Source organism: Accipiter gentilis, chromosome 19, assembly GCF_929443795.1.
Source record: "Accipiter gentilis chromosome 19, bAccGen1.1, whole genome shotgun sequence".
Taxonomy (NCBI): domain Eukaryota; kingdom Metazoa; phylum Chordata; class Aves; order Accipitriformes; family Accipitridae; genus Astur; species Astur gentilis.
In genome coordinates, this window is record NC_064898.1 from 20,553,122 (window position 1) to 20,577,213 (window position 24,092).

Here is a 24,092-nt window from a genome sequence, read left to right on the forward strand (position 1 = left end):
ATCACTTCCCATAAGTTTGTATAGCTCCTCACACAGCAGGGTGGCAGCCTGCTGACACGATCACGGCTTTTAAAATCTGTCCTAAACTTAGGAATACACCACCTGATTTTTTTCTTAACAACCCTCTGTGCTGAAATACAGGTTAAAAAACCCCAGGGCTGAAAATCTGCACAAGTCCACTGTTTCCATCCCGTTACTTACACAAGCTTAAAAATGGGTCTCAATGTCACATCCAGCTGCTGTGACGCTGCTGCCGCTCTCCCATTTGCTCACTCCTAGATTTGATGAAGGCAGCAAGGGGAAAACTGCTGTTTTTCACTTCAATGCCTCTGGATTTAATGCAGGCAGAATAACTCCAGAAGCAGCTCAGGGACCCTAGACATCTTGACATTAGAGGCTCAGATAACCACACGCTTCTCCCACCTCTTGAGCACCACAGTAGCTCTAGCAAAATCTCTACTAATGAACAAAGCGGTGCCAGGCAACATCTCTGGGTGCTGGAACCCAACCATGGATCCCATTAAAGCATGGGACTGGTCCCTGGTGTGTTTTGGCCCAGGCAAAGGAGCTCTCTGCCAAGTGATGTTCAGACTCGGTTTGGGAGTTAGCACAGGACAAGGACAGTTTCCCAGCAGCAGTTTGGTTGCAACCACCCTGTTTTGGAGGGTGAAAGAATTAATAGTATGGAGGACATTGCCCTTCTCAATTCAACCTGGTGACTGAAGCACCAGTATTGTGACCGTCTCTGCTTCTCCCGAACCCATAACTTGGCAGGAGTGGAAGATGAGCTTTCGTTGTGCAGAACCACCTCAGTCCAGAAGCCTGCTCTGCCCAGAGGCTGTCTTGGGAGCTCACAGGAGAAGACCTTCATCAAGCACATCCCAGTGGGAATGCAACGGACTTCTGCTTACCAGAAATGCTGTGAGCAGACCTTGCACTGAAGCGCTGCTTCACGCTTCCGCAACCCCAGCCAGGCACGATCTTAGTGTCTCCTAAGCAAGGACAGAGTTCTGCAAGATCTCCCCTTTTCGTTTTCTCCCTTAGAGGAGGTTCACCATTACGATCCTGGTGGTAATTGTGGAGAGGGGCACAAAGATTGTTAGACCCCGCATTGCCTGAGCCATGCCAGAGCGCCCTGCTCTTCCCTGCGTGCCTCCCAGCAGCAGGAGGGCTGCAGCAAGAAACCTCAGCTATGGCACTGCCACACGAGTTTACACTTAAAACCATCAAGTGCCTACCTTTACTTTTTCACCGTTTATTTCCACAGTTTTAATCATAAAGTCAACCCCAATCGTGGCTCCTTGACCCGGTGGGAAAAGCCCCTGAAAGAAAACAAGAGTTTCGTTAAGCAAATTTCTGTAGCAAGACAAAACTCTCTGGGTGCTGATCCTCACCCTTTTCCATCCTCAAAACTATTCCTCCCTTGTCCCCTTCCCTGGACGCTTACTTCCATCACATTTAGAAATTAAAGTGTGACATTTCCCCTGCACAAAGATTACCGTAACTCAACCCCACAGTGTTTTCCCTGCCTACTTGTCTCTAGTCATGTAAGCAAGTCATTGACTTCAGAGGTAGGAAAACAGGAGAAGAAAAGGAGGATGCATACAAGGGAAAAAGGGGAAAAGCCCTTATGCTTCTGTGCAGTTAGAAGAGGCAGGGGAAGGGTAAACGAGGACCCTCCATCCTACTTCCCAATGCCTTGAAAGAGGCGTGAATGCCTGCATGGGATGAGAGGCCTTTGCTCCTGCAACCTCACGCCTTCCCTCTCCTCTCCACCACATGCCACAGCATGGAAAGGCATTTCTGGCAGCTCCCAGCACCGGGGTCACATCCCTGCACAGCATTTTGGGAGCAAAGCACGGAGCCAGCCACTACTGGTGCCACAGCAATGGCAAGGGCCGGCACGATGCTGGTGGTTATGAGATTGCAGCACCATCAGAAAGGAGCAACAGCAAACCAAAAAAGAAAACAAACAGAGATTTTTGATTTTGGCCTAGGTCTACAAAGTCATGCTGATTTTGGGCCACATCCATGTCCTACAGCAGCTGCACTGCCAAAGCACAAGCAGCAGAAGTAGCCGCAGATTTTTGTGGTTAACCCTTTGGGGTTGACTGGCTCTATTGCCACCGCTTGTCACGTGCGCTTGGGGAGTGTTTAACATCACCACGGCTTTAAAACCAAAATTAAGAGTGAGGGGGAAAAACTACTGACAATTCCTAGAGGAGAGTGCAACAAAACCCCCACAACTTATATTTTATAGCGCATCATGCATAACCTCTTGCCCTGGATCACAGGAGCATGGTCCTTCCCCTGTTATTCTGCCACAAAAAAAGGACTTGTGTTTTACAGAAGACACTGGACTGACAGCCCAGGACCCAGATTATTTAATAATCTGCTAATGACAAATAACAGGGAGAGCTTTGTGCAGCAAGGGATGAGGAGCAGAAGGCACACAGGAGCGCACCAGGAGACGTGCTGGTCCTTATAATCGGTCCAGAGTACCTCCGAATCAGGAGGAGTTGTCCCAGTGGTTTTCAGAGGGGACTTTCCATCTTCAGAGAGGGATAAGCTTTCTCCAACACAAGATCCCCAACAGTGCCAAGGAGAGCATTAGATACAGGTGTGCTGCTTGTGCCCATATGTCACTATAGGTGATGCACGCACCAAGAGCACAAACAACAAAACGCTTTGGAGCTGCGATGCTGGCAGAGCCCTCGGTGCACAGCCACAGGCTCCGTGCTCCCGTTCCAGCGCTGTCCCATGTCCCACCCCGAGGTCCCATGTCCAAGAGGCGGCCAACCTTACCTGAGTGAAGCGACGGACTAAGCAGGTCTTCCCCACACCGGCGTTGCCGATTAAAACAATTTTGAAGAGGAAATCATAATCTTCCATACTCATTTACGCAGCTGCAAGAGAGACAGAGAGTGCAACACAATGTGAACCAAGGCAGTGGGGAAATGCCCTTTTATTCCTGCTGTACTTTATGCCTCCAGATATTCAGAACAAAGGTCTCCTGGCATGTGCGTGGCTCCTCAGATAAGGGAGAAGAGCCCTCCCCACTCCAAGCCGGGGCATCCACGTAGTCCAACATCAGCTGCTGCGAAATCTCAGCCACATTTTGGCTGCCCACGAATTACAGACACTGATTTTCAGCTTTCAAGCAATGCTCCACAAACCCGAGCCACCATTTCCTAGATGTCCCCAAATGTTTGTTTCGACTTTAACTACATCAGCTCCAAAGGACAGCATGGACTTTGCCACGTTGTCCGAGAGGATCGCATAATTTATTTCTGTTAAAGCAATACCCAGAAACCCCCCACGAGCTCCTCCAGGTGGGTACCAGGTACCCACAGACCAGGGCTGGGGCACACATGAGGGCAGAACAGATGGGAAAATTAAAATAATTTTAAAATAAAAGCAGCAGCATTTGCCTTAAAGACAGAAAGAGCTCATTTGCTAAAATAGTACTGGGGAGTGGGGTAATAGCTTGGCTGAAGTACATTAAGAAAAGTTTTTTTAAAAAGAAGAAATAATAGACGGTATTAGGAATACTTCTACTACTACGATCACTTTCTTTAGTTTTGTGAGGATAGCTTGCTTGGCATAGAGCTCAATGGAAAGTGAACAGAGAGGAGCCTGGGGGGTACCCAGCACACATCACCCCCACCAAGTCCAATCTCCTTGGCAGGATGCAGAAACCAATGTTTCAGCAATGTCGCAGGAGATGGGCAGAGTTGCCTACACAGGGGTAGACCTACAGGGCTTAAGTCACTCGAAGTATGGGAAGGACCAAACAAATAAATGTAAAGTTTGCTGCGACTGAGTAAGGCATGAGGGATGAGCAGCCAGACCTCCACCTCCAGGGTACCCAAGGGTGCCGCCAACACCATGACCAAAGAAGGGGTCTGTAACCTTTGAGAAAAGCAACCACAGCCAGAAGAGACTCAGTTGGAGATTTTAGGCAGACTGAAAAACCCACAGACAAGGGAGCAGAAGGACAGTGTCCAAACCCAGCTGCGTCCAGGAGGATCCACATATTATACATGGCATCAAAGACCTGTCCTCATGACTGGGCTGGGGTAATGGCATAAAAGACATCAGTAAAGTGACAGATTTACAAGCCGTCAGTTGAGATAAGGTAAGGCGATACCTAAGCATCAGTACCTAACCCACCAGTACGTACAGATTCGGCACTGGACAAGGAGACAAAGCAAAGATGGGAAGCGTAGGAGATGGGTGAGGAAAAAAAACCCGGTATTATGAATTGCTAACCTCAGTAAAGCTCCAGATTGCTCAGAGGGTTTTTACAGTGCTGATAAAGGGAGCAAATGCAGCACAGGTGAAACAAGCTTCTCATGCTCAACCCAAAGGCAGAGTGCCCTCTCCCGCTGCCTCCAAAGGTCCTTCCTTGGGAGGGTGCACTGCCACACACCAGAAGGCCCCAGCTACAGACTCCAGTCCTGCCATACAGCTGTGATAGGCTCATGGTCAAACAGCCAGAGACTACAAGATAAAACTGAGACAGCCTGGGTCTGCCTGGCAGGGTACACAGAAACTGCTCTCCAAGCACCACCAAGAGCCTGGCGGACCTGAAGTCAAACAAGGTGGAAGACTGAGTCACCTGCTTCATGTCTGTGAACCTTGGCCTTTCCAGCAGCCTAAAAAAAGGGTAACCACACCAATTAGTGACTAATGATCTGCATCACATCAGCAGATGGTTAGCAGGGACACAGCTGAGTCACTACACACCGATATGTCACTTTGCCTGGGCCAGTGATGCAGCACAGCACTTGCCCTGCTTCTGCTTTGCTGAGCTGGAGCTACGGTCCCCTGCGAAGTGCCAAAGAGCAGCAGCTGGAGCTGTCCTGAGGATGCTCTACCCTCACCTTGCTCCGGCACGTGAGACCTTGCAGCTCCCTCCTATCTTTTAATACAGTGAAAGAGTGGGACCTTAAAGAGCAGCCTCAAAAAATGCCTTTTTTTATTTTCTGGGGGTTGTTATATTGTGTAATCATTTCTTATCTCCGTGCCTGGCTTTCCCACAGTGGGACTTGACAGTGCTCTTACAATAAAGGCTAAATGTTAATATATGGTTTCAAGCTTTCACGCTAGCCAACGTGAAGAAAAATGTGATCATCCACTAAAAGCTATTTCAAGACTAAACGAGACTTACTCAGCACTGGATAATTATCCCTGGGATGCTTCAAATCCCAGAGGACACTGCTCCCCCCTGGAGGGATTTCAGTTCTATTACTTGTCTCCTAAACAATCCAACATTCAAATTTATCTTCTCAGGAAGCTTAAAAATAAACTTCCTCTGCAGATCTTTGAGCTCAGAAACACTAAATGGCTCAGACATACCCTAGAGTTATGTCTGATCCCCCTCATTAGGCTCCAGGACTAATCATATGTGATAATGACCCCAAACAGCAACTGGAAGATGAGCCAAGGCCATAAAACAACACGACGATGAAATTAAATGCCAGAACTGAAGGCGCACAAAAAGTGGGGGCACAGGAAGGGAGAAAGTAAAGGAAGCAGCAAGGAAGAGAGAGAAGCGATTTGGGAAGTGGAATGGGCAGGTGAGGTTGACCCTCGCTGCCCTATCACCCCTGTTCGCCCAAACTGGTGTTTCTGCCTCTGATGCGCACACACGCTAAGCCACCACGCCGTCAGCGCTGACCACAGAAACGTTGCATCAGTTACCCTTACGAAATCTTCTCCTGCAAGCCCAGCCTTTCAGCCAAGTGACCTTTGCTGCTGACTCAGGCTCACGCATCCCTCCCTCTCCTCAGGGAAGATGTGTCTCAACCTCTGCCCGGCTCGCCACGCCTGGGGAATGTGCATTGCAGCAATACAGCACACTTTGAATTATATGCTAAAAAAACCCAAAATGCAGTATGCAACTTTTTTTGTTTGTTTTTGTTTTCTTGGGGGTTTTTGTGTTTGTTTGGTGGAGTTTTTTCCCCCACGTTTTCTTGTGTTTGCAGGCACAGGGCTCTGCCTTGCATCCCTGCCGTGGTTTAAAGCGTTAGGGCCATAGCTGCCTGTCCCACCCTTTGGCTGAGACAAGACCCTGCAGCAAGGGCAGGGGATGGGATGTCTGTCCATGCCGCAGCCACCCCTCACCATGTTTATTTAAACCACAAACAGGGCTGGCTACAGCACAGAGACATGCCCTGTCATGAGATGAAGCAGGAGCAGAGCCTGAGGCTGGTAGCAGGGCAGAAAATTGGGTTTCGCAGCCATTTTTCCCAGAGGCAGTTTTTACAGCTCGCATCCCAACCAGACCCCATGGCTCATGAACCCCCTGGGCTGTTCCCACCAGCCTGACAGGGGAGCAGTTTTGCAGGGTTTTATTTTATTTGTGTCGCTGCTCTGCTCCACTCCATCACACAGCCCCACGCACGGTCACTGTGGGCAGGAACAAGGGGCAGGGAGGGGTAAATCAAAGTGGGACCACCACCTGGAGAGTGATGATGGAGGAGAAAGACTACTCCCCCCTGCTTCTCCTGTTCACCACAAGCCACAAGGCAAGAAGTTTATCCACAGTAAACACATGCTTCAGGGAATAAGATATCCAAGTATGTTTTAAGTTTATTCCCTTACATGATGCCCTCTCCCTGCATTTGCTCCATTCACCCCTTAGTTCTCCCTGATCCACTTTGGTTTACTTGGGAGTGTTTATCATCATCTGAACCAATTATTTTATCTTTTTGCAGTGTTTTTTCACCCATTAGTTTGGATGGGCACAGAAGGTTCCTCTTCATCTCTGACCTGCTCTGACCATGCCGTGCTCAGCCTCCTTGGGTACCAAATAAGGGGCAGAAACACAATACAAAGGTTCAAATACTACCTGGGAGACATGAATGACTTTGTAGTGCCCAGTTCTCCTTGAAATGGATGAAACCACTATTCTGCCCATCCCTCGTCAGCTTTTACACCAGCATGAGTCTTCACACAAAACGACCAGCAGTTTTTAGCTGATAAAGAAATCTCTGGCACTTCACTCCATTTGTTTTGTCAAGGAGGAATTTCTACCTCTAGGCATGATCAGAGCAGGCTCTACGGTGATGATTTTGCCCCAATTGTTTTGGTTCCTGGAGCCAAAAGTGGAGTGGGATACTTCAAAAGAGCAAGCCTTTCTTAGTCAACCGCAAGGTGTGCCAACCTCTGCCTGTCTCTTACCCTCCCTGAAGATCACAAGATAACACGTGCTCAGCAAACACGATGGACAGCCTTCATCTAAGTAAAAAAACCTTTCATGTGTAAAAGAATGTTTTGATGCCTTCATTTTAGAAGAACAAAACAGAAATAACCTGTTGTTTCTAAACCTCCATGGTATCTCACTCCTCAGTTACAGGCAGAGGAATCATGGAGCAGTTCACATCTCTGCAGGGCCAAGTGACAAGGGGCTGTTCCCATGTTTGACAACCCTCTTGGTGAAGAATTTTTTCCTAATTTTTCCTAATCTAAACCTCTCCTAGCACAAGTTGAGGCCATTTACTCTTGCCCTAGCACTTGTTACTTGGGAGAAGAGACTGACCCCGACCCCACTACACCCTCCTTTCAGGTGGTTGTAGAGAGCGATCAGGTCTCCCCTCAGCCTCCTTTTCTCCAGGCTGAACAACCCCAGTTCCCTCAGCCGCTCCTCATAGGACTTGTGCTCCAGACCCTTCACCAGCTTCGCTGCCCTTCTCTGGACACGCTCCAGCCCCTCCATGTCTTTCCTGTAGTGAGGGGCCCAAAACTGAACACAGGACTCGAGGTGCAGCCTCACCAGTGCCCAGTACAGGGGGACGATCACTGCCCTGCTCCTGCTGACCACACGATTTCTGATACAGGCCAGGATGCTGTTGGCCTTCTTGCCCACCTGGGCACACTGCTGGCTCATATTCAGCCGGCTGCTGACCAACACCCCCGGGTCCTTTTCCGCCAGGCAGCTTTCCAGCCACTCTTCCCCAAGGCTGTTAGCGCTGCATGGGGTTGTTGTGACCGAAGAGCAGGACCCAGCACTGAGCCTTGTTGAACCTCATACAACTGCCCTCGGCCCATCGATCCAGCCTGTCCACATCCCTCTGTAGACCCTTCCTGCCCTCCAGCAGATCAACACTCCCACCCAACTTGGTGTCACCTGCAAACTTACAGAGGGTGCACTCGATCCCCTCGTCCGGATCATTGATAAAGGTATTAAACAGAACTGGCCCCAATACTGAGCCCTGGGGAACACCACCTGTGACTGGCCGCCAACTGGATTTAACTCCACTCACCACAAATCTTTAGGCCTGGGCAGCCAGTTTTTTAACCCAGCAAAGTGCTGGGTAAAAACAAAAAGAAAAAGAAAAAACAAAAAAAAACAAAAAACCCCAAAACCAAAACTATCCACAGCTGAAAAGGCTTCTCCACATTTAAGGATAAAGACTGAAATTACATTAAGTCAGAAACACTGATAATTCGCACGTCAGCTCTATCCCACCTCAAATCCTCATTTACAACCTACTGCTTCAATTAGGCACAGAGAAGGGTCTGCAGCCTTTTCCACCTGCTGGAGTTAACCAGTAAGTTAGGGTGGGTTTTGATGTATTTATACAGTTCTTAATGAAGAAGTATTTTCTGTTCGTCATCATCCAACATCTATAAACAAAAATAAATTTACCTAAACATCTCGAGTTCAAACAGCAGCAGTTATGCATACAGATATTACATTGATTGCACATACCATATGAGCCAGGAAATTCAAAGCTAAGGCTAATATTTCAAGCAGAAAATTATTCCTTGCGGGCCAGAAAATTGCAGGGAACTTGGGTCTGGACATGCTGCTGCATTACGTAACTCAGGATAAAATATTTTCATTTCCAAAGCACCTGCCAACCCAAGCGGGCTCCTGCACTTGGCAAGCGCAAGCCCAGCTCATGCCCCTCTGCACACAAGCCGCCTGGACTTCCTTCTGCTCCCTTGCCCACCGTCCTCACTCCTCTTCTCTACAAGGTTTAATCTCACTTCCATTCACACTGGAAAAATAAAAAGACTTCATCCCCACAAAAGCCTGGATCACCCATGCCTCTGCTGCTGGTGGCAAAGCCACAAGCACATGGGATCCGCGCTTTCAGCTTGGTGCAACATTAAAACTCCAGGGATGTCCTTCCCAAATGCAGGGGAGAAAGATTTATTGCAGGCACCTGGGGTTGCAAAGCCCAGCATTTCCCATCTTCTCCCATCACACTTGCCATTCCAGGTGAGCAATATCCAGTTGCCTGTGCACTGGCAATCCTAAACATGCCTCTTCATCAAGGATGGTCCCTCCTAGGAAGGGAGGTCCTGAGTGCAGAAACACTATGCCTCCAAGTGAGATTTCCCAGGCAGAAACACAGCAGCTTGTATCCTCACATGCATCACCTCCAAATAGTGCATACTTCTTCCATGGTGCATTGGGCTTGCCATGTGCTGACACTACCACTGATAAATTCAGGCTAAAAAAGTCCATCCAACACTTCCAGGAGGCATCAAGAAACTACGCACGCAGTGCAGGGAGGTGTGGGGCTTCCCCGTGCACGACAGCCCCATCAGCATTCATTGGCTGACCAGCTGCCAGTCATTCAAAAGTCTAGACACATTTGAAAAAAAAAAAAAAAGAGCAAATTGCATCCAAACTTGCCAGCTGGAAAAAGCAGTATATTATAAAAACCTCAGCCCTACCCTATTTGGAGAGATTCCTGCTCCTCAACCCTTTGGTCAGGATATTTCTCTTACAGAAATCAAGCGAGCTGAGTAGGTACAAGTTCTCACGTACCAGAGCTATGCTTTATCTTGCAGATATATTTCTATAAACAACAGAAAAGCTAAAGCTGAGGGGGTTTGCATCAATGACCGCACAGAGCACACAGCCCTTCCCCTTACCTCTTTTGCCACCAGGGAAAATTCGCAGCTCACTGGACTACTTTGCTCAGGTCATGGCTCATACATTAGTTGGCCTTCAGGAGCTTGTGCAAGTGCTACAGAGGAACCCACTGACCAGTGATCTCTCATTAAGGAGCAATCTTTGGATTTTCACATGTTCCTGGCATCCCCTGATGGTGAAAAGGCTTTGTGTCCATGCCGTCTACCTCTGGGTGAAGTCTTCTGGGGGGCTTTGCCAGTGCTGGTGTTACAAGTAGCATTAACACATATCGTTAATCGCTTTCTGTTGGGTGCTGGATGGGGGGTGTTTGGGTTGGACACAGCCTTGAGGGTCTCAGTGCCACCAAAGGCTCTTCAGGAGAGACCATGCAAGTCACCGCTGCTGCAGTCCAGTGTCCTCATTTAACTTTCCCACCTCCTGGAGAGAGGGGAGACTTGGTAACATTCGTAAGGCACTTCAGTGTTGGGAAGAGCCATGGAAGTGCAAAATATCACATGCAGACAGCAAGTTATATTCCATCAAATATATCTGAGGATTGAACTGTTAATCAATGATGATTCTCCTCACACAGATAAATGAACTAATCCGATTTCTGTGTTACTTAGCAAAAATGAGATACATACACAGTACTTGCAAAATAACAAATAGAAAATTAATTTCTTTAGGATTAAAAAAAAAAGCTGACATGCACATCCACAATGCCACAATAGTGGCTGATGAAACCACGCACCACCAGCAGCTCGCCCAGGATACACACCATCTTTGGAAAACTGTTTCCCAGCATGAGAACAGTGCTGTTCTCCATTTACTGGCAGAATCTGGGTTCTGACTGCAAAAATGTCAGTGCAACCTTAACATATGCTTTTATAAACATCTTTTAAGACATGCCTGGACATGGAGGCCCAATACTGCATGCTCAAAACAACACTCTTGGTTTTGGCCACGTTTTAGCAAACCATGCAACCACCAAGCTGAACGCTCTGCAGCAACACATTTTTGCATGGAAGCAGTTAAATACTCAGCCAGCACAGCAGGCAGGCTGACTTCCAAGCATAGAAAACTGCATTGCCAGAAATCCAGCCAAAAATGCTGTTTTAGCCACTCAAAAACAACCACCTCTTCCCAAAGGAAAAAAAAAAAAATACAGAATGATTTTTTATTTTTTTTTTTTAAACTACAGCCAAGCATTAACTGGAACATGCCTTGCATGGAAAAGCCAGGAAAACTTCCTAAGCCCAGCTCTCTACAATGGGAAATAAAGCTCCCACACCAAGACATGACCCACTGAAATGAGGAAACCCATCAGCACCTTAGGTGAGAATTACTCTGCCTTTACAAACAGGGTGCAGGATCAGGCCAAACCTCAGGTGTGTCCCATGAACTGGGCAAGGGTTTTGGGGACAGCAGCCCTACAAGCAGATAGGCAAAGCTGGAGGAGGAATGATTCACCCTTGGTGCAGAAGAGAGGTATGTGCATGTCATCCAGGTAAAAGGCAAAGAAATCTTCTGATGCATTAAGTTTGCTGGGCTAGCATGGGTTTGAGTGGCATCACGGTCATACGTGGAGATGTTTTGACACTGGGTGAGAGAGATCTGATGAAACACTTGCAAGATTAGACAGTTTGACACCGATGTTTTTGACAAGATACGAGAAAAGCTATCACAGCTAAAGGATTTCAATAAAATATTTATGACAACATCGTGCCTCAAATGAGGTTGCAAATACAGAAGTATCATAAGTGTAAGTATGTCATTATCCAATGACAAAAGTCCCATAGATGTATTGTAAAATGTGAATATGTACACTAGATAGTTTGGGTTGTAAAAGCATGTCCAAGAAAATTTTCTTGAGTTTTAACTACAATGACATGTCTTATTGCTGTTGACCATCTTGTTTTGATTGTGCCAGAGACTGTGCTATGAACAAACTAGAAGTTTTTGCTAATAAGGCTTTGGTTTGTAAGAATGCTTTTTAATTAAAAAAATAAGCAGGTATTTCCACCTCTTGATTTCTGCTCAAGTTAGCTTGTGATTTACTGGGATTTACATCACTTCTCCATCAAACCTACTAGAAGTAAAAAGTAATTAAGCCTCGTCTAATCTGACTTTCACATGGCTGAGATCAGTGTCCAGAGGGCTGTGCTCGGTACCCTGTGGCTTAGGCTGCAGGGTCCACGGCACCACGCGTGATGCTCCTGTGCTGTGTCATCCCATCCCACTGGTGAGGCCAGGCTGGGCCACCCCAACAGCGTCCTGCAGGAGCAAACAAAAGCTAAAAACTAACTGCTATAAGACGAAAGGTTGCTGTTTGTCCACAATGGACAACAGGATCCACGAAACAAAAAAACAACCCAAAAAATGCTGGCTCTTGGCTCTGTGGCTTGGGACAGATATATCAGACTTAAGAGGTACCTTTCCCAAAACATGATGATAAATTAGCAACACCAGCAGTAAAGGGAAGAGGTAATAAGCTAGATAAAAATCCTAGAATGGTTTGGGTTGGAAGAGACCTTTTAAAGATCATCTAGTCCACCCCCCCTGCCACGGGCAGGGACACCTTCCACCGGACCAGGTTGCTCCAAGCCCCATCCAACCTGGCCTTGGACACTGCCAGGGATGGGGCAGCCACAGCCTCTCTGGGCAACCTGTGCCAGTGTCTCACCACCTCACTGTAAAACAAAAACAACAAAAAACCCCCAAAACTAACAAAAACAACCTCCTATCTTGCACACTGTTCTTGACAACATATCTTATCATCCATTGAGTTGATCTTACTAATATTCAGACAGTTACACCTTCTGAGGAGCAGACATGGTACCTATCATTCCTCCATACCAGATTCAGTCTGTCCCCCACGTACCAGATCTCCAAAGAGGAGAAGCACACTCTCCTGCTACAGCTATGTGCACTTGTGCTGGCTCTCAAAATACAAAGAATCAAAGCCAAAACTGCAAAAGCCAAGACACTACTGCGGTGAGAACTGTACCTGCACTATAGAAGATGTAAAAAAAAAAAGAGGAAAAAAACCCCCACGTTTCTCTGAAGCATTAGGATTGATAAAGTTTTAGTGAGAGAATCTTGACCCCTAACTAGCACCTCTCATACATGTTATGTTGCAGCCTGAAGTGCAGTGAAAAAGCCTTCCAAGACAGTTACTTGAAGGAGCCTTCTCCAGGAAGGAACACAGAATTATTAGGGCAATTAATCATACACTGCAGGTAACCCACCTTCAGTCAGTCAGTCATTTGCATCTGGATTCTCTGGGGCAGCATCATCCTGGTGACTCAAGAGGGAGGCTGACATCACCAGGCAAAACTTTTAGGCATGTCCTCTAATTCAAGAGCACAGCCTGCTACTAGAAAGTAGGATTGCTAAGAGAAAGGGGGGGTTTGTTTTTGTTTTTCAACTTACATGAGGAAATAAAGTGATCCTGTGTTTCAGCTGGAGGGTGTCTTATCACAGCCACAGGTACAACATCAGCCAGCCACATGGGAGCTGTGCATCACACCCCTGTGCCACCACAATAGGAAAGGAGGCAATTTGCAACACCACATTGGTATTTAGGAAGGACTTCTGCCTCTGTTATGCATTTCAAAGGAAGTTTCTCCCCCCCAAAATTATAGCTTTTTTGAACATGAGTGACAGAGGAATAAAACAGAGTTAAAGCGTTACAGGCTCCTGTTAAGATGGCAGAAGCAATGCAATAGCATTGGCTCCTTAAATCCTTATGGGGAGGAAGATGAAGATGCTGGAGAAGATGAGGGCAGCTCAGGGAAGCGCATCTCCCAGCTCCCTCCAAAGACAAGCTTAAGATGCCAAACCAGAGGGCCCTCTCTGCCACCAAGATCAAGTTTGGGGTGATGGGTCTAGGCTAGTCCTAGGCTGATAAATTGCCCCAGTGCTCCCCAGTTCATCACCTTCTCTAGTTTCCAGATGGGAAGCGCATTTGGCCTGGAACATTACACATGCTCATGGATCCAAGCAAGTATGCTTCTGCTTCATAACAAAACTGCACCACCAGCACAAGCATCGTCCCCTCTAAAAAGTTTTCCCCTCTAAAAATGCTCTCATTTGATGGAAACCCCTCAGCTGGGATCAGCCAACCTGCCTGGCAAGCAGCTGAGCTGACAGGGAATATTCTTTGCATTTCCGCAAAGAAACACTGCGGTACGGTTTTAACTGCGAGTATCTGCCAGGGAAGCAGATGTTTCACGAAAACAAATTGTTCAGAGGAGGAAGAAAGTGGAAATAATAGAGACTTGGGTGTAGCTTCAGGGCTGGTTTAAGCTGATGCAAGCCCTGCTGCTTCCAAAGGGAAGGTCCCCAGCCCTGCCCGCACAGCCATGCCTGTGCCCAGCACCCTGCCAACTACAGGAAGGACTGGGAAAAAAATCTGGGGGTGAGACAGCAGAGTTAGATTTTACAGCCCTGGTCCCAGCATTTCATTCTTGTAAAAAGGTATCTTTACTGTAACTAGTATCTCTAGAATGGTAATTTCATATCATGGCTCCTGCGTAAGATATTTTTATAAGGATATCACAGGTCTCTTCGTAAAGAACAGTGTTCATGTTCTGGTTTGATTTTAGCTCAGACGTTAACACATAGCCTGTTTTCAGTTCCCCTTACAGTTTCAGGTGTTTACAGTACTTTTCATTTGTGCTAAACCACCACAAAAGTACAGTTGCTCATATAGGGCAGGTATCTGCTGTTAAAACCTTATTTCAGCTTTGGGCCAGCTGCAATTCAGGAGACTGCATGTGTTAAATTTGACACACACACACAAAAATCCCCAAAAGCAAAAAAGCAGCTTTAGAGTGGAAGCTTTCTGTTCTATGTCTCCGAACGCTACGAGGACATTACTCAAATAGCTTACCTAAAAGCCTGAAATCTGAAAAAATAATTAAAAACAGTGTTCCAGGGGCAGGGTCTTTGAGATTATTTAAAGCTGATGCAGCAAGTAGTACCTTGAGGACTAAAGCAAGCAGGCCCCCACAAAACCAAGCATTGCACGTACATGCACACACACACACGGTAAAAGACTGCATCAGTCACAGCAGCTCTCTAGCCCAGATAAATCATGTCTTCACCTCTGCACACCTCTACTTCCAGCTCAGCTACTCCCCATCTCCAGCCACACGGGTTAATAAATTATTGCAGAGATGTGCAGATAGAGATTTGCATTTGGAGAGAAGGTGAGGGAGCAACTGCAGATTCTGCAGCACCAATATTCACAGTTCCAATGTTGTCGATGTTCAACAACCCTATGACATAGCCCAAGATCTCCCAAAGCATGGTACTTCTGCTCAAAAATACCTTCCCATCACAAACATGATCTCTCGGGGCTTTTCCAATATAGACGTTGCTGTGTTATATATAACACCACATAAAAATACAGATTGTCCTTTACTACTACTGATCTCCCGGCAGCAGCCTGCTGAAGTTTTGACCTCTTTGGGACTAATATTAGGAAGCAGAAAGTTCTTTCCTTTTGTTTACTTAAAGCAAACAGTAGCCAGTCCTCAGTAGACACCGATACCAACATGACATGGGCAGCCAGGGACCTTCACACTCACAGCTGCATGGTCATGGGGACACATCTTGGCACGTCAGCACCATGTTTGTGACCATTTATTTTTATTCCTTAGCAACAGAGCAGCTCCCGGGGTTGGGTTTTTGGTTTTGTTTTGTTTTTTTGTGTGTGTGTTGAATCTATATTTGGCACCCTGGGGAAATTCCTGAGCAGAAGATAGCAATTTTTAAAAGAGAGGATAAATGCTAGCACTCAAGTTTTGCTGACAGTAACGCCATCCCCAGGCTTTTGGTTAGCTTGAAGTGCTCAGACCTGGAGCTAACAGGAGTCCTCACATGGACCAGGCACCAAGAGTCACATCCATCACACTTTCTGCCTTTGCAAAACCTTGCTCCAGCATAAGAGCAGGAAAAGATTTATTGGCTCATAAAGTCTCTAAGCCATTTGTATCATGTGTAAACCAACATCTCCAAGGCTCTGAACCTCATCGCTGTTCAGCAGCACTGATTGGTCCCACGATGGTTTTTGTCCTGTGGGAGCCAGGACCCCTCAGTAATAGCACTGTCTCAAAGAGGGTGAAAAAACCAAAAGAAACTTCAGTACAATACAGTAATTCTGAACTAAGACACCATTCTTACCATAAATCATGGAAATATCAATATCCCCCAGCTCTCTACAGCTCCCAAGCAAACATGCAAATTAAATCCTGCCTAATCTACATGAGAAAAACAAATAATACCTGATGTTTCCCAACTCTGTTAGCAACATGGCCTTTTAAAAAAAAAAAAAAAAAAGAAAAAAGATTTAATCATAGGAGGATGGAAAAATCACATGGCTCGGCGGTTTCATTGGTTGTCATGGCAAATGAAAATCCCTGACTCTCCAACTTGTGTGTTTTAGAGGAAAGGAGACAACAAAAATGCCCTTTTTTTATGACTAGAAAGGAATGTTTTCCTAATAATCGCTCGTGAACCCACTGCACACTATATATAAACAGCTGCTCCTTCCCAGGGAAAATGTTTGCTGTTTCTTACTGAGCAACTCTCAGGGATCCAGGCAATTCAGCCCCGGCAGACATTCAGGCGCGGGTAATGAGAATCATGTGCTTTTATACGTGGTGACTTCTTGCCTGCCAAAGGGAGCCTGAACTAGCTGGGGGGTGTCTCAGCCCCACGAGGGCTCTCCCACCGCCTCGGCACGGCCGGGGGATCCTGGCAGCGGCACAAGCCCCCTCCCCTGCTCCCACACTCAGCATCACCGCCGTGTTTCTTGCCACACGTCCAATAACGGGAGTTTCTTCATGCGTTCTCAGAGCGAGCCAAAACCGTGAATATTTGCGAGTTTTAATCCGCCAGACAGGTAACAGCAGCCAAGACACCCCGGCGTTTGCTCCAACGCAGGCAATCCGAAGCACCTTGCACCCTGCCTGCACGACCAGCACCACGCACCTTTCGTTACAGTGGATTTTCTGAATATAGGTGGGAGATAGTTTGGCTGTAACTTCAGGAGCAGGTCCCTAAAGAGCCTGCTCCTTCCAGCCACACTGCCTTTTGGTTTTGGCTGCATGCTAAGGATCTGGGAAGTTGAGTATATCCACGCGGCAGATTTACATCAGTCATTTCACCACCAGGTCTTATGTGGTTGGTTTTGTATGCAGCCCTTCCCCTCCTGCAAATCCTTCTCTTTGCTCCCGGGCTCCAACGCAAGGCCTTTTTTCTAGAAGGAACAACAAGACCCTAAGGAATAATGTTTATTCTACAATGTTGTAAGCGATGCTCCTCTGTGCGTTAGGGGTTTTCTGCCACCCCCATCCTCTGTGGCTGCGTGGGGAGGGACCAGAAGTTGCACAACCCCACACGTGGGGCTGGCTGGAAAGCAGCCCCTTCTCTAACAAAAGCCGCAAGTTCCTTCCCTTATATTCCCCCGAAAAGCAGCTGTGTATGAAACCGCACCACGGCACTGCAACGCTGGCTGCGTACGTACACCGGGGGCAACCGAACCGTGCTCCTCCCCACGCTTCATCCACAAAACCGAGCCACAATCAGGGACGTCCGTGCAAATTAGGTAAAGGCAGAAGGATATAGCAAGGATAACCAGTTTGGATCCTTTATCTTTTAGACAGGAGGCAGAAGGAAGGAGATTCATCATCATCCTCCCCAGCTAGGCTGTGCCTGCAGGGCTGTGGGTGAGCCACCCACCTTCTCATTTACAGCTTGCACATACCAAAAGGAGGTCACTTGGTATCGAGCATGAGATAAACAGATTTCCACAATAACTTTTCAGCTCCAGCACCGAGAATGGTATCACAAGCCTCATACGTTAACCCTTACCCACACCGTAGAGCCGAAACTTCAAAGCTGCTTAAGTTACTGGAAATGCAGCCGCAACCCAGGGGACAAGGGAACTTGGCTTTTTCACCCAGGCAATAAGTCAAAACCAGGAGACAGGATATTTCCATGCAGAACTCCAGCCAGAGTAGCCTTCGGCATGCCGGTCCCGCAGCATCCCTTCCCTGCAAGGGTTGCTGGCTTGCAGGCTCAGTCCTCCAGCAGTTCGGGGTCCGGAGCATTTCTGGATTGCTATGCACGTGGGTGGATGCAGTGAGGGATGGGCAAGGGAGAAAGCATGGGCTGAAGAGGGGAATTAAAAGACAGGCTGAGAAAGAAAAAGAAAACAGAAAGCAAGCCAAAACCAAGCAAGAAAAATTCTCTTTAAGGTATTACACCGGAGTGGGCTGAGACTGTTGGATACCAAACAATTTTACTCCTTTAAGTTGAAGGGATGTGACAGAGCAAATGTTTTTCATCCTGACTAGAGACTTTGTCCTGAGGCTAATGCCAGCTGGTTACACTCAGGTGTTCAAGATCTTGACACACAACCCTGAAAGAAAAGCCTTTCGGTCACAAAAAAGACTGCATTAGCAGCTTCTTAAATACATATATACTTTGACATTTTTCTTTAGGTTAGAGCTTATCAAAGGAGATGGCATGAGCCAGACAGACTGTGCTTATGGGGGTAAGAAACATCTCACATTTGTTCATTCCTTGCATTTCTCCAATTTTACACAAAACTATTTGGACCGCCACCATTTGTTCTTTAACAAAATGTGCAGTCTACCCAAAACGCTATTTGTAATTCAAAACTCAACATAAGGCATTCTCATTTGGTAAAATACAGAATTCTCTCTTCATGTTTCAGTTTGCCATTTATCCCAAACACAAGCAGAGCCTTGCCGTCCCCCAGCACAGCACACTCCCATCAAGTATAAAGCAATGCGCAAGCACCAGCTCCTACTGCACACCAAATTGTCATTAGTTAGAAACAGATTTCATGTCTAACAGAGCCCATCTAAAGCAAAGAAGGGACTTCTAAAGAAGTTCTATATTTATTTCTAGTCCATTCTATATGTATTTCTATACTATGTGTGACTGAAATTGGATATCCAGGACTACCACAAATCAGAGAACAAACAGGTGATTTTTTTTGTGTGTGTGTGCGCATATTTATCCTCTCAGCAGGGAAAAAAAAGGTAAAGACAAAGACTAGAAGTCAGAATATAAGACTTTTTGGCTCTGCTGACAATGGCTTGCAGGACTGGTCCTACATGGCACTTTAGATTTTATTCTTCCCTACACGGCAGTCACTATATGCATTGTTCTGAACTGGCACTGCAAGACCAAACCCACCCATCCTGCAAAGCTCTGTGCAAGGAATTTTTGCAGAAGCATTATCTTAAGACTTAACTTTGAAAGCAGATTTACAAAGTCACTGGTTTTCTCTCTGAAAACAGAAGATTTGCAAGACTTACACAATTTTATTACAGTGAGCGAACTCCAGCAAGAACAAGCAAATTCTAGCTTTGAACCACCTTTTCAAACTACACTGTTCTCCAATCTATTTAGCTTCTCTCCAAGGGAAGAGAAATCTTCACTGTTAATGTGTGCTGCTGCTCCGTTGTAATGTAAGCACCTTAGCGTGTCTGCAACAGTCATGTGCAGAGCAACTTAAGTCAAGCCAGCTTGAACAACTGGAGATGTGTATGATAAAAAGCAAAAAAGAAGCTGCTGTGGTGGTAAGGAATCCAGGCAGGGTAACAAGGCTTGCAAAAGTGGTTTCATCTGGACTGGGGTATTTCCTTAGCTGGCAGTGCTCTGAATTGCTACAGATGAAAGGAAACACATTATAGCTGTAAAAATCTAGGTTTAAAGGAAGAAAAAGTGGTTTAAAGAAACTGTGAGGCAATTCCAGGTTAGGATTCCAAAAGAAATGAAAGTTACAGGGTGAAAAGACAAGGGAAATAGGAAGTACAGAAGGATACGGGACGAATTGGGGATAAGGATGTCCGGGTGGATGCTGCTGGAGGACCAAGGCATGAGCCCAGCCAGCAGCACTGCGGAGAGGAGCATCCGTGCCCAGCACAGCAAAACAAGGGCAGGAGAAGTGCAGCCTGGAGGGGATGCTGGGAAGAACAAACTGGCAAAAAATGATCCCTAACCCTGGCAGGGCACCTGCCAGCTACCTACAGAGACAAACTCAAAAGCTTCAGGATTACCTCTACCAAAAGTTAGAAAACAGTCTGTTTTTAAAATTGAAAAGGAGATGCGTATTCTGGTGAGACTGTGTGTCGGATCTGGGAATCTGAATTCAAATACTGAGCACAAATTGGGTTCAAGAGCAAATCACAGTGCCAGCATGAACAACAGTCACTACAACCCCAACTAACACATCCGTCTCTAATAAAACACGCGTTTGTAAGTCACAAATAGGCTTTCAGTTCACTGTCAAAAGCACAAAACAACCCAAGACAATCAGAGAAAATTAGGTATTAAGTGTCAAGTATGCCATTTGTGGTGCAATACAAGGGGACAGGTTTGAGCATTGTTTTGGCATAGAAATGTAGGTTAGCTTGTGGCAAAGACAAGTGCTCCACATCAAAAAAAGTCTTTGTAGCCTTTGGAGTGAAGAACTTCACCTCCAGTGGAGAAATCCAAGTTTTCACTGGGGGCTCGCTAATCCGCTGCTTTGGTTCACAGCTCTGTTTCTGCTGCTCTGCAGTAGCCTCACATACTGCCCGGGGTTACAGCTGGCAGCTCCAAGTTCTCACTTACATTGGTTTGAGTTGCTTTTCTTGGCAACTAATAAACTCTCTCCCCCCCTCCCACGAAACTGGGTAACCAGTGAGTGAGACATCCCAGGTACAAGAGCTGCAGATAACAAGAGTGACACAGAAAGCACCCCGTTTGCATTTCTTTGTGCATTTATTACACTTAAACAGTCAGTGAAGACAGCCTGTGCTCTTTGGAGCAGGGCTGTGTCTGCCCCAAACCCAGCAAAATAAGGTCCAAGCAGGGTTACAAACATCATCCCCTTCACCCTCAACACAAATGCAGTATTCAGACAGATCCAGATCCTGGCTGTAATGAGCATGTGGGGATTAGGAAGCCACGATTAAAAACATAATATTGTATCAAGTTAAATTATTCATTCATTATGCCGTTACAACAACCAACAATTCGAACATGAAAATAACTTAAACATCAGCCAAGTTTAAGAGCACAAGAGGAGCGTTACAGAGTCGGTATGTGCAGCTTCTTCGTTTCACCCACTTCTCAGACTGTTCTCACGTTTGTTATTTGCTACTTGTTGGTACACCTCAGTGTGCATGATATCAGTTTTCTTTATACCAGGCTGTACAGAAAGTTGTACAGACTCCAGCAACATAAGTATTACAATTTTCTTTTTTTTTTTTTTTTGTGTCTATCACATTGAAAGAGGCCTGTGGCATTTTTAAAAGGTCAGTTACAACTCAAAAGCTTCACTCAACATTTAACTATTGCATGGAGGGAGTGTCCAAGGACATTTTCTACCACATACATGCCCAGATGTACACCCTTTAAATTTCAAAGGGAGAACGAGTCATGCTCAAAACAAGTGCATACATTTTCCCCCTTTCCTCCTCTTCAAGAGTAACTTCCAATCTGTGTCTTTGTAACGCTTAAGTCTGAGGCAGGCTGATGGCCTCGCTACACTCTGTATTACACAAAAATCACTTACTAAGCATTATTGTCCACCTCCAAACACTCCGTACACACAGGAAAGACAGGTAAAAAGTAATAGATCAAGTGATTGCCCAAGGTCAGAAATTTGGGAGCAGCCCACATGTAACCAGACCTAAGCTTCATTGCTCTCTTTTTTGGACCATTTTACCTCTCCAGCCTCCCTCCCCACTGCTGCCCCCAACTCCTCTTTGCTTTTTCTTTACTATCCTTGATTTCTCTTTTTCTCCTTCTTTTCATTCTGCAGCCTTGATACCTGCCTTCCTCTGCCCTGGTATCATGCTCTCTACAGGCATTTTTGTCTTTGTCTGCCAAGCAAGGTGTAATAGGGCTGGTATTTTTCTCTGGGCTGTATTCAGGAAATTTCCCGGTTTAACTCCTAAGTTTTGCATAGAAGTTACAGCTACCAAAACAGAGAAGACAATTCTTCCAGCTTCTCCTCCTAGGTGCTGGAGAACAGGTCACCCGTGACAGTATAGCCTTCCCTTGGGGGTCTTCATCATTTCTCCATGCAGACAGACCACATGCCAGTGCTTTGCAACTGCCCAAATTCTCCCCTAGCCACTAATGCCTTAGTGCCACCTCTGTCCCCAGACTCCAGTAGAAATGCTTTCTATCCTAATTTAACATTCTGCAGGCAGCAACTGAACTGGGAAAGCTGCGAACAGCAAGAAAATACTATTTTTCCTTGTGCTGCAGGTTGGAAGACTCCTGGACAGCAAAAGCAGCTCTGAAGCTCCAGTAGCTGATACTTATCTAGGAAGATTTCCAGCTTAAAACAGACATCATCCACCTCTTCTTAAACCCTCTCCTCCCTTTGCTCCAGAGAACAGCCCTTCCCTCCCCAACCAAAGCCTTGCCAACTAGAAGCTTTGCTGTTCACACAGGTTATTCATGTGAAGAACTAGATTAATCTGTTGGCAAGAGAGCTCTTTTCCTGCAGAAGTACATCAGTGAAGCCTTCAAAAAAAAAAAGTCCTTTCAGGGATTAAACCAACCCAGCATCCCATCACATCTCAGTTATTGCGATTGTCCCCCTCTGGCCTTAAGAGAGCTCATCTTGGACCAGTGGCGTCCCCATTCAGAAAAAACAAAATCCTGTTAGAGGACAATTTTCCCAATTTGCATCTTCAGGGTTTCCTGTTGTTCTTCCTTCCATGGCTCCCCAACTCCTTGCTATTACTTTTCACATTTATTTTACAGCCTAGCCTACATCCCACTAATTATCCTCAACGCAAAAGCAGCCGTATCAACCAGGCTCTCCCTCACGCACGGTCAGATCTCCCTGCAAACACCCACCGAGCTTTCTCCTGCTCAAATATACTGCTGTCACCTGGCCTTTCCCTGCCTGTTTGTGACTGTGACCTACTGTCACCCAGCAGAAAGCACCGAGCTCTGCCAGCTGGAAACTGTGTTTTGCATTTGTACGGTTACGCAGGACACAACGATGGGCCACGGGATGCTGCAGCCATGCACAGCAGCAAGAGGCAGAAGAGAAGGGACCCTGCTTGGTGGGCAGATTCTTAATATCAATTTAGTTTTTAGTGTTTAAACTTAAAGCAGCGAGTCTCCCCTGTTGAGGATTATCCAACTGTTCCTAAAAGGAAATGCCGGGCTGTTGCTCCCATGCCAGTCATTTTCCTCCTGGTCTGATCCACAGAGAAAGGCAATCCCTCCTGGCTCCATCGGGCTGAGCCATTGATGCTGAGCTAAAAGCACGTGGCTTGGGTTTCTTGCAAACAGCAGGAGAGCAGGGAATTATGAGGAAGGATTTGAAGCATCACAAGATGCGTTTTCGATATTTACAGGGATTTCTGTGACTGCTCAGAGGGAGCCCTTCCCATGCAAAAGCAGAAGTGTGACGGAGCGTATCTTTACTTTCCCGGGAACGGCCAAAATAGCCATTATGAGCTTCTCCTTTGCAAGAGGACAAACAACCCCGATCACACACTAAGACACGCCGGGACCCATTTCAGGGTTAGGATAAAATGACAGGTGTTCCTTCTTAAAACCAGAAGTTGGAAAGTAAAATGTCAGTCTTGGACAAAGCCTTCAAATGCCAGACAAGCTTCACAAAACAACCTGTGCATCAGTCCTTCAGCTCCTGAGAATAGCCCACGCATCTCCGGCACATGAGAAATCCAGCTAGTTTCAGTGTACAACTTTTTCCAGTGTGTCCCTATGTACCACAACACATATTAGGAGTCAATTAATACATCCTCCCTTTAAAAAGGGCACACAATTTACAAGCCGTTCCTTCCTAGGAGGAGATAGATGCTGATTACATGAAGGCGTTCTCCGTAACGATTCTCTTCCTAAACCATACCAATTGCCTCATTCATTTGAAAGGTGCATTTGCTATATTGGAAAAAAACCCGACCCTTATTATTAGCAACATCTGAACACTACCCAAAGTTGTTTGCATAACTGGACGTGTTATTTTTTTCTGCATAGCACTGCTTGAATCCCTGTAACACCTTCCCACAGTGACATTCCACAGTCCTACTTGAGATGGTACACAATTAAAGTCATAAGCAAAGGTAATGAAAAGATCAAAACAAGACAGGTTGGTTATACATGTCACAGTAATGCTTGCAAATCAGTCTCT

General features: G+C 46.3%; 1 protein-coding gene across 1 annotated transcript in view; it reads right to left on the minus strand.

Moving 5' to 3' along the window:
* RAB30 (RAB30, member RAS oncogene family) overlaps positions 1-24,092 on the minus strand; it is a 51,122-nt gene that overhangs the window by 14,322 nt on the left and 12,708 nt on the right. The window contains exons 2-3 of the mRNA XM_049823494.1: positions 2,806-2,906; positions 1,239-1,322 (exon numbers count right to left, since the gene is read on the minus strand). Of these exons, the coding sequence (XP_049679451.1) occupies positions 1,239-1,322; positions 2,806-2,898 (177 nt within the window). The 5' untranslated portion in view covers positions 2,899-2,906. The remainder of the gene's footprint in view (positions 1-1,238; positions 1,323-2,805; positions 2,907-24,092) is intronic.